This window comes from Asterias rubens, chromosome 13, assembly GCF_902459465.1.
Source record: "Asterias rubens chromosome 13, eAstRub1.3, whole genome shotgun sequence".
In the NCBI taxonomy this organism is placed as follows: Eukaryota; Metazoa; Echinodermata; class Asteroidea; order Forcipulatida; family Asteriidae; genus Asterias; species Asterias rubens.
Window position 1 is genome coordinate 11942703 of NC_047074.1, and position 11636 is coordinate 11954338.

At 39.0% G+C, this 11636-nt stretch overlaps 1 protein-coding gene across 1 annotated transcript; it reads left to right on the forward strand.

The window, feature by feature from the left end:
- Positions 1–248: 248 nt before the first annotated feature.
- Positions 249–11177, forward strand: LOC117298732 (2-hydroxyacylsphingosine 1-beta-galactosyltransferase-like). The gene is made up of 4 exons (XM_033782050.1): positions 249–445; positions 6781–7245; positions 9097–9409; positions 11166–11177. Exons 1-4 carry the CDS (start codon positions 249–251, stop codon positions 11175–11177), a joined length of 987 nt encoding a protein of 328 aa, XP_033637941.1.
- The last annotated feature ends 459 nt before the right edge of the window (positions 11178–11636 follow it).

An 11636-nucleotide genomic window follows, 5' to 3' on the forward strand; every position in this document is an offset into this window, starting at 1 on the left:
TTAAAAACGCTTAACCAAATACGAAACCATTGTTCCAGCAGAAACTTAATTGTGAGATTTGTAATCATGATTTTAAAACAAAGCATTGTATTACGGCTTTTTTGCCTTAAAAACAAAACAGTTAACAAGTGAAGTCTGTATTGCACGTCGATGGTCTAATAATAACCGTCGAGATGTCGCAGTGGCCATGATGTAATCATCGCGGCAGCTGACGTATCTCCCGCCGTCTACACCTCACAACCGACGGCATGCCTCAACATCGCAACACGCTGCGTATTCACACCGGGCCGTTCCGAGCCCGGGGCGCGGGGCGTATTTACAACGGCCGGGGATTGCATGGCTTGCTGGGGCCGTTAGTGAATGAAGCCTGTTTGCTGATCGGCCAGATGAAGGATGTAGCCGTACCTGTCCCCCCAAAGGTCAAACCGGGGACCATCTGCAGACAGTAAGGACACTGTACAGTACTATTTTTGTATTCGTCTGTCATCAAACTGATACAAATACAACAAGAAACATACAATACAAGAGAAACTAACTGGTGACAAGAATACAAAAGTGGACCAAATCACTCGTGCCCTCTCAGCAAAGTTTAGCTCCCGGTAAAAAGGTTTATAAAGTCCGCAACTGCCAAAGACTAGTCTTCTCACTTCTCAACAATTATAGCATCAAACCTGTTACTTCCATTGGTCATCGAAGTTGCAAGAGAATAATGGACGAAAAAACACCCTTGCCGCACAAGTTGAGTGCTTTCAGCTGAGGTTTCTTATTCAATACAAATACTTAATTGAGAAAGTACTTGTTACTCAAAAACTCTACTACTTCAGATGGAGCTGTTTCTCACGATGTTACCAACTAAGTTTTTATGCTTACAATTACTTTGAGATGGTGCCTTTACGTCTTCACTCTATGTGCAGTCACTAAACAGTTTATCGCCGTAAATATCATCAAAAACCTAACAGATTGAGTGTGACCCAATTTGACCTTGACTTCAAGTTTAAACCTGAAGTTGAAGTAACATTGGGAACAAATCTAACCCCTGAACCAAACATTCACGTGATAAGGTTATTAAATGTCGTCACCAATTCACCCAATCAAAATTAAAGAGTAATCAATAGTAAACGCGCGTGTAAAACATGTTTTAAATCTCTTTTGTGTGAGTATTGGCTTTGAAAAGAGCCCATTTGGTCTCGACGTTTCGAAACAGTATCCTCTGCTCGTCTTCAGCAGAAATCTTTGATGTCATCACTCACGAACACCTCAATTTTACTGAAACAAAACCTGAACGTGTCGATATATTTGTGTATCTTTGTATACTGCTTGTATATTGATGTTCTCTTCATATTAATAAGACATTTGTAAAGCGCCTAATGCGAAAAGCCTCTATAAAGCGCATTTTTATAGTGACCTCATTTTGAATCTTCATTACGAATCCACGATCCATGTTCTTTTTCACATAAGTCTCTGTGATCCAACCAATACTCTCTCTTTCACTGCACAACCTAAGTGACCATGTGACAGCAGCTTCATTGTATATAATGACGTCCTAACATGACACTGGGCACCGCAATCTCAATTTCATATTGCGGATCATTCAAGCTTTAAGCACTCAGCATGAGTCAAATGCGGCACACATCTCCCGACTATAATTAAACTCTACTCATGCTCCCAGACCTACTTTCCAGAAAAAGGTTATTATTTTTAATGAAGGGAAATTTAGGTAGACCTATTTTAGTAATGTGCTTTTTTGTTCACAAAAGTCCACTGTTTCAACTAGGAATACAGACCACGGGTAAACAATCTTGAGATCATCCTGAACCGACAGTAGGTGTAGACTTGAGTTTGGTAATTATCAAAGACCATTATTCTCACTTGGTAATTATCAAAGACCATTATTCTCACTTGGTAATTACCAAAGACCATTATTCTCACTTGGTAATTATCAAAGACCATTATTCTCACATGGTAATTATCAAAGACCATTATTCTCACTTGGTAATTATCAAAGACCATTATTCTCACTTGATGTGTGTGTCCCAACATGTATACAATCACAAATCTGTGAAAAGTTTAACTCAATTGGTCATTGAAGTTGCTCAAGAATAATGAAAGGAAAAACACTCTTGTTGCACAAAAATGTTTGTGCTTTCAGATGTCTTAAAAGGGCTTCAGGCCTGAAGTCTATTAAGTGTTTTAGTGCGAAATTACCTCTTATTTCAAAAGCTAAACTCACAATGTTTTTAACTGTCATCATCTCTCCATTGTTCGTTACCAATTTTTTTTTTTTGTATATATGATTTAATTTATGCAAACATTTATTTTGAGTAATTACCATTAGTGTCCAGTGCCTTTAAGCCAAAGTGGTTCAAATATGTATCACTCCATTGTATGTGTGTTTGGTTTCATCAACAGAGAGCGAATCCCTTTACCATTACGTTATCAACACAATGTACCCGTAATTTCGACTCACAATACAGGGCGCCACCAATAGTTTTATCAGGACAAGCATTTTCTTCCATCATTCAATAAATCTACGGTCATGTAGAGCGCCAAAATCAAAATATTTCTTTAAGACGCTGCGGCAGAGTTGAACGGTTAGTAAGCCCGGGCTGCTGGAACAGGTGAGCTTTTAAGGAGTGTCTTGAATGAGGTGAATGAGCTGCAGCCGATTTCACGAAACGCTGGGATTAATCCTATCTCGAATTAGGACAAGTAACCTGTCCTAACTTATGATTTGTTTTACTTTGGAACTGTACTTTAACTGAGCTCGTCTTTACTCCTATTAGTGATAGCTTGGTGAAATTGACGGCTGGCGTTTCTGATTTGTGTAGGAATCTTATTCCACATTTTGGGGACATACAAGTTAAATAGCGAGTTCTTGGCACAACGGTGTATCGGGGGTACAAAATACTTACACTTTATATGTACAGACCTTTGTAATGATAGGCTACATTTACTGTTTGATTGAATTTACGTATAACCAGAAAATCCCCTCTGAATTACAAGTTGTTGTGTCCGCAACAAATTTTCTCGAATGAGTGTTTTGATCCGTAAAACCATGGAGCTATACTCCATGGTAAAATACAAGCAGTTACTGTACATGTACATGCACTGCAAACATTATTCACGCTACTGCATTCAGACGACCGAAAGTGCAGCTGACAAACATCACCTCGGACCAATCAAAAACACAGATATGGAAAGCTTACGCCACTGCACGTTTATCCAATGAAATCACTGTACCCAATGAAACCTTTGGGTCTGTTTAACAAGTACCTTTCTAGGGGACCCAGTCTCGTGGTTTATTAACTTGACTGGTTTTGGTTGGATGTTTAACAACTTACTAAATCACACTAGAGGGCGCTAGCACAAGGCAGTGCTGAAAGCTCATATCCAGGGTCGAGAGTAGAAGGAAATCTGTCACCATGCAATGAGCCTTCATTCAAAAATTATTTTGTGAAAGTCGAGACCAAAGCTTGAGTGTTTATGGACTGCAGCCGATTTCACGAATCTCTATAGGATTCATCCTATCTCAAGTTAGGACGAGTAACTCGCCCTAACTTAGGATGGGTTCAATGTGGCATAACGTCTATAGACACAGAACTTAAATCGTCCCAAAGTCCTTCAATCAATCATTATTAAGTTTGGTGAAATCGACGGCTGGTCCTCTTTCGTTATCCTCAAGGATATAAAGACAGATAGGCGTAGCTTTTCAGCACCAGTGATTTCATTGTATACTACGAAGTCATTGGATAAACGTGCAGTGACGTAAGCTTGCTGTATCTGTGTTATAAAAAATTGGTCCGAGCTAACGAAGTTGTGTGCGTTTAGATGGTTGATTTCGAGACTTAAATTCTAGTTATGAGGTCTCAAAATCAAGTTTGTTGAAAATTACTTCTTTCTCGAAAACAGCGTTACTTCAGACGGAGCCGTTTCTCACAATGTTTTATACTATCAACAGCTCCCCATTACTCGTTACCAAGAAAGGTTTTTATGCTAATAATTATTTTTAGTAATTACCAATAGTGTCCGCTGCCTTTAAACTCTTCTTATAACATCCTAATTTTGGGTGATAAAAATTTACATCTTTCTCCATAACCGCAGTACTTTGAAGTGAAATGTTTCTCCAAATGCATTATAATACCCAAAGCTGCTTCACTTCCTCTACCGTGTAGCCTATAGTTTTTGTTGGCATACATTTTCAGAGTCATTACCAAACATTTCACAGACTCTTTTATCTTTGACAGGGGTCTAGTTTTACTGTTCTAAAGATAAAAGTTGTGATACTTTTGTTAAAGGAACATTACAGAATTGGTTTTGCTTGCAAAAATGTTGCTGGCTGTGTAAGCACTTTATGTAATCCACCATTATATAAACTGACAAACCTGTAGAAGTTCGAGATCGATCGGCCATCTGGGTCACGAGAGAATAGTGAAAAAATGAACAGTAAACTGAATAATAAATTACTCAATGAGTAATAAACTCCAAACGCGAAATTTGGTAATTTGTTTCTCATCAAATATGAAGTTTCAGACGGAAATATTTCAAGGGATGTTTTCTACTATCATCATCACTAAACCGTGTAAGTTTTATGTAAATCTGTGATCTTCACGATTTTTGTTTCTTACCCATTCTGTAACGTTCCTTTAAACCCTGACAGCCCAACTTGTAATCATTGTGTATACGTCTAAAGGTTTAAAATGAACAATTAAATACATAAATGGCATAAGATTGGTCTGGAAACGAACATAACTTCATGATTTGTTGAGATATTTGATGTCCTTTTAACCTTTCATACCGCAACCTACCACGGCCAAGTAAAATAAAAAACATGTTGCTCGTCTGGACTTAAAAACAAATTTATGATAGAGGTCCTTGACATTTAGTATTTTCAATTTTGTGTTATTGTTTTCAAGATGGCCCCCGCATGTTTAAGATGGTCGCTATAAGAAGACCTTGCCAGTGCAAAGACACAACCCGGGATTTTGCCATCCGAGTTTAAAAAAACTATGGAGAGTCATAAATGCCACTCACAACCAGATAGTCACAGTTTGTAGTAATACTTTAGAGGAACACGTTGCCTTGGATCGAACGAGTTGGTCTAAAAGCGTCTGTAACCGTTTGTTATAAAATGCATGGTTATAAAGGTGTTTTAAAAGTAGAATATAATGATTCACACAAACTTGCCTCGAAATTGCGTTCTTTTCCTTTTACACGGAACACGGTCGGCCGTCAATGGAAGTCAAAATTTTTACTCGAATAAATTAATGGTCGACCGTGTTAGTCGACGAGGTTAATGGAAAACCAGACATTTTGGGGGCATATTGTGTAGATCACTGTATTCTACTTTAATACATTTTTCTAACCAATGCATTTTATAACAAACGGTTACAAACGCTTTTCAAAGACCAACTCGACCCGTCCAAGGCAACGTGTTCCTTAAAACACTTTATTGGCGTTTTATATAATTGTTTTCTTTGTAATAGAGTAGATTTTCTGGGCTCACTCGATAATAGTATATGGTTGTACTTATTTAATTTTAATTAAAGAAACGTTACAGAATTGGTAAGAAACAAAAATCAGGAAGATTACAGATTTGCATAAAACTTACACGGTCTATAATGATGATGATAGTAGAAAACATCCCTTGAAATATTTCTGTCTGAAATTTCACATTTTATGAGAAATAAATTACCAAATTTCGCGTTTGGAGTTTATTACTCATTGAGTAATTTATTATTCAGTTTACTATTCATTTTTTCACTATTCTCTCGTGACCCAGATGGCCGATCGATCTCGAACTTCTACAGGTTTGTCAGCTTATGTATATATGGTTGTTTACATGAAGTGCTTACACTGCCAGCAACTTTATGGCTAGCAAAACTAACTCATGTAATGTTCCTTTAAAAGAAGAGAAATCGTTGCGGCGTCCAATCGGAGCTGGCGGGGACGAGCAACATGTTAATTAAACTTGCCCATAATACGCAGCTTAATTATTTACAGAGCGACTCAAAACTATCAATTAAAGGCAGTGTACACTATTGGTAATTGTCAAAGACTAGCCTTCACAGTTGGTGTATCTTAACGTATGCATAAAATAACAAACCTGTACAAATTTGAGCTCAATCGGTCATCGAACTTGCGAGATAATAATGAAAGAAAAAAAAACACCCTTGTCACACGAAGTTGTGTGCGTTTAGATGGTTCATTTCGAAACCTCAAGTTCTAAATCTGAGGTCTCGAAATCAAATTCGTGGAAAATTACTTCTTTCTCGAAAACTATGGCACTTCAGAGGGAGCCGTTTCTCACGATGTTTTATACCATCAACCTCCCCCTATTACTCGTGACCAAGTAAGGTTTTATGTTCATAATTATTTTGAGTAATTACCAACAGTGTCCACTGCCTTTAAAAGAAAACTTCAAATATAACCACAATCCAACGAAGAAATACCAGACACACATACACACCTGTATTATATTTAGCCATAATTATGTGTTGTTTAAACACAATCCATGAGCTTTGGATCTGTTATCTACAGTCGGGTCAAAGAGTCATACCATGGAAGTAGTCTATTTCTGCCTTCATGGTTGTACATATAAATATATATATATAGACCAACTTATTATACCGGAGGCATAAATGAAAAAATGGCACCGTCCGTGTTTTCAACCACTGTAGTGCTTTGTTTTTGCTTCATTTTGGTACCACAAGACACAAATGCGGTATCCCCGACCCCAGACAAGTACAAGTTTCTTTACTTTCCCGTCGTTTCGACCGGCAGCCACTTCATGACCATAAGCCAATCGGCAAAAGTTTTGGCTCGACTGGGCCACCATGTTACCTTCTTATCCTCAAACGATGCACCTAAGTGGCAGCAGGCAGACGACGCGGATTTGTTCTCGCACGTCGTCTTCAAATCACGCTACACTCAGAATGACGTAAATAACGCAGCACAGGAGTTATCCCGCACCACGCTGAGAGGTGAAAGCAGGAATGGTTTTTTTATATTCAACACGATTTACGACTCCGTTGTCTACGGAAACCCTTCTATAGTCGATGTATTTTTAGGACAATGTGACGACTTACTCTCGGACGACCTCGTCATTGCGAAGCTGAGATCGGAGGAGTTTGACATGCTGGTCGGCGATTCCAGTAACCTTTGCAACTCAATATTGGCTCAGAAACTTAACATACCTTTTGTCCTGTGCAGTAGTCTACCATCAATACCAGCCGAAAATAGACTGTAGTAGGTATAATTTTTATAAAAAATACGCTACTGGTAGCAGTTTGACATTTATGTATGATAGGCCTAAATGTAGTTAGCCTTTTCTCAAGGCCTTCGTAGACTTTATTCAAGTCCAAATCATTTTAGGGATAGGTTCTGGAGACCACATAATAGGTACATAATTATATAGGGACCCCTCGCACGATCGAGAACGGGACTTGAATCAAATATGAGGCCTTCGTGGCGTGTGATGAACAGTGGAGCGACTGGAACAGAAGACCACGCCCACGAGTCGAGGTGGCGATCGAGTAGCGGAGCTGTGTCACTTGCGTGCGTGGTCTCTCGTTCCAGTCGCTTTAGATCGCGGCTCTCCAAAAGCCACGAACGCCTTGACAAAAGACTAATGTTACAGTAGTAACCACTGTCTATTAAGAAGATGTTTGGAGCGGTCAGCATGCGAGACGCCGTACCAAGGAGCGCACCAAACGTAAAGGGACAAGTTGCCTGGGGCAGGCGAGTTTTTAAAGGACAATAGACCTTATGCATTGACGTCATCCAGCGGCCATCTTAGTAGAAAAACGGTGACGAAACAATCGAAACGCACAGATTTGTACGCGCGGCGCACAGGATTGGCCAATGAACAACCTCCTTTTGACCTCTAGGTGAGGGCGCCCTACTGAAATGACGTCATGTGCATAAGGTCTTTATAATGATAATAATAATAATATAATAAAAGAGAATTTATAAAGCGCCGTTTTTATGCCAGGCCCCAAGGCGCTTTCCACTAAAATAAACGATATTTTAAAAACTGCACAAAATATAGAAAAGCCCGTTTAAAAACCACAAGAAGGGTAACAAATTTTAACCAAAAAAAACCACCAGGAGCAAAACCAAAAATGACACCAGTTAATCTAATTTTTAACAGCTTTTTGGGGTCGACCTGATCTGGAAACAGGTCAGGCCCATGGGTTCCGGAATCCGGATTAAGTCGAACCAAGATCAATTCTAAACCGAAAGTTGTTCGAGTGTCATGCATTTCAAAGAACTCAGTATAATTTTATAGCTATTAGAGAAGGTATTGGTCCGGTGCTTCTGGCAGTTTATGGATGGTGCATGCATACCAAACTACCCTTTACATGACTCGACTTCATATTTCAACAATATCAAAAACTTAAATAATTTGCATTGCTCAAGTGCTTCGAGCACTTTACTGGTAGCAGTGTAAGACTAGCGGGTATCTGTGGTTAAAGGCAATGGACACTATTGGTAACTACTCAAAATAATTATTAGCATAAAACCTTACTTGGTAACAAGTAATGGGGAGAGGTTGATGGTATAAAATATTGTGAGAAACGGCACCCTCTGAAGTGACCTAGTTTTGGAGAAAGAAGTAATTTTCAACGAGTTTGATTTCAAGACCTCAAGTTTAGAACTTGAGGTCTCGAAATCAAGCATCTGAAAGCACACAACTTCGTGTGACAAGGGTATTTTTTTCTTTCATAGTTATCTCGCAACTCCGACGACCGATCGAGCTCAAATTTTCACAGGTTTGTTATTTTATGCATATGTTGAGATACACCCAGTGAGAAGACTGGTCTTTGACAATTACCAATAGTGTCCACTGCCTTTAAATAATTTGCATTGCTCAAGTGCTTCGAGTACTGTATTGGTAGCAGTGTAAGACTAGCGGGTATCTGTGGTTAATCTTACGGCTAATTAATAACACAAACAATTACTACAAACATTGAATACATAAACTTAATTTACACCCCTTTAAAAATCAAAATAATAAAATAAAAAGGAGAAACCAATACATGTATAGTATAGGCTGACCCTACCTCTATGACACCTATTAATTTTTCCTTCTCTAAGTTACGGAGTCCCAGCAGATCCATCATACATCCCAGAGTATACCACAAGATACACCGACAAAATGACCTTCTTTCAACGGGTCCATAATGTCTTAAGCTACGGCATGATGGACTTTCTTCTACGCCAATATCTGGAAATGTATTATCCACTGAAAGTCAAACACAACATCAAGCCTGAGATGAGTATGCTGGATTCTCAGCGCCAAGCTGAGATAATGTTCGTCAATGGGAATTATCCTCTGGAGACGGCCCGCCCACTTAACCCCAACATAATTTTCACCAACCCCGTTGTTGGGTTACCAAGTAACCAAGTGGTAGGTTTTCAAGATCTAAGTTCTTATTGTAAGTTTTGCGGTGACGAAACAAAACTCTGTATTGAGTAAAAAATATATACCAGTTGATCGTTCAAAAAGAGGAGGATGAGGGTCTTTTAATGTTTTATTTTTCATTTCTACCAAAGGTGGCCACCGAGCATTTTTATTCAAAATTCCCACTTATTTAGTTTAAAAGTCACAGCTTGCTTTATGTAGTTACAAGTTATTAAAAGATTAATGAGTTTAATGAGAAATACACAGAAGATTTTTCCTTTAAAAACAGAAATTAAAATAACAAATTAAAAAGGATGTGGCCTCAAAGGATGTGGACGGTTTTGCATATGCAATCGTGTCCGCCCGGACGTTGCTGTATAATGCAATTGTGTCCGCCCGGACAAATTTGCATGTGCAGTTGTTTCCGCCCCGTGCAAAACCGTCCTTGCAGTCAATTAAACGCCCTCGGTAGACGGAGCACGTTCGTCACGGGAAATGTTCGGCCGTTGGGTATTCGCTGCAATCATAAATACGTGAATAGTCATGCTGCGTATACGTAGATTTTCAGTGCATGCACGCTCGCTTACGTGTGCTCATACATGTAAAGTCATGTACATGTCCGCCGGACGGTTTTTGCATAGCCCCGGACACGATTGCATATGCAAAAGTATCCGGAGCGGACAGCATTGCATGGCAGATACAATTGCATCTGAGAGCGGCTTGTCCATAAAGGCAGGAAAGGTCTAACAAACCTGGAGGAAAGACAGATAAAGGTCACTGCATGGTAATGACCAACACTGTTTGACTTCAAAGGTTAAACAGATAAAAATCAGCAGAACATTTTTGCCCATAAAGGAAGGAAAGGTCTACCAAACATGGAGCAAAGACAGAAAAGGTCGGTAATACCAAATACTGTTTGACTTCGGAGGTTAAACAGATAAAAATCAGCAAACACGTTTGCTAAAACTTGTTTTTCCAATTGGATGATGTTTTTTATAAACTCCTGTTTATAACTGGATGTTTGTTTGGCTTAAAAAAGCCTTGACTTATCGTACGAACTCGAATGCACTTTTCTTGAAAAATAAATGCTGACTATATATTACGCCCTTTCACACGGAAGCAAGTTAGCGAGGGTCCCTTGCTAAATTATAGCAAGTTGGTTATACAAATTAAAAAGATGTACCTCATAACATCCCATCAATTTCTTTAGTGTCCAAGGTCCCTTGTCCGCCATTGCTACATGTTGTCAGAGGTCCAGAAAGCTTTGACCAATGACGTGCGCGAAATCATCGTGTGATTGAAAACGTTGTAATCACCCGACGAAAACCATGCACTATAAAGACAGCGGACACTGTTGGTAATTGTCAAAGACCAGTCTCCTCACTTGCTGTATCTTAACATATGCATACAATAATAAATCTGTGAAAATTTGAGCTCAATCGGTCATCGAAGTTGCGAGATAATAATCAAAGAAAAAAACACCCTTGTCACACGGAGTTGTGTGCTTTCAGATGCTTGATTTCGAGACCTCAAATTCTAAATCTTAGGTCTCGAAATCAAATGCGCTGAAAATTACTTCTTTCTCGAATACGTCACTTCAGAGGGAGCAGTGTCTCACAATGTTTTATACTATATCAACCTCTCCCCATTACTGACCAAGTAAGGTTTTGTGATGAAAATTATTTTGAGTAATATTACCAACAGTGTCCACTGCCTTTGAAATAGAAATATTAATCGTTGAGACTGTCCTTTGATATTGTAGCAGTGTCAGTAGACCTCTGTGCTTCCACTATTAATAGTGGTTTCATTGTTCTTGCCATTAGGGTAACGCCATAGTTCTGCTGTTAAAGCCAGTGGACACTATTGGTAATTACTCAAAATAATTGTTAGCATGAAACCTTACTTGGTAACCAGTAGTAATGGGGAGAGGTTGGTAGTATAAAACATTGTGAGAAACAGCTCCCTCTGAAGTGACGTAGCTTTCGGGAAAAAACATAATTTTCCAAGAATTTGATTTCGAGACCTCAGATTTAGAATTCGATGCCTCGAAATCAAGCATCTGAAAGCACACAACTTCGTGTGACAAGGGTGTATTTCTTTAGTTATCTTGCAACACCAACGGAACGACCAATCCAGCTCAAACTTTCACCAGTTTGTTATTTTATGCATTATGATACACCAAATGAGAAGACTGGCCTTCGACAATTACCAATAGTGGCCAGTGTCTTGAAGT

What these genes read in the sequence shown, in the direction of transcription:
- LOC117298732 (XM_033782050.1), top strand. Translation starts at nt 249, where the DNA reads ATGCCTCAACATCGCAACACGCTGCGTATTCACACCGGGCCGTTCCGA. An exon ending in CCGGGGACCATCTGCAGACA is followed by an intron (nt 446 to 6,780) that starts GTAAGGACACTG and finishes TTCGACCGGCAG; the next exon opens with CCACTTCATGACCATAAGCC. An exon ending in CCAGCCGAAAATAGACTGTA is followed by an intron (nt 7,246 to 9,096) that starts GTAGGTATAATT and finishes TCCTTCTCTAAG; the next exon opens with TTACGGAGTCCCAGCAGATC.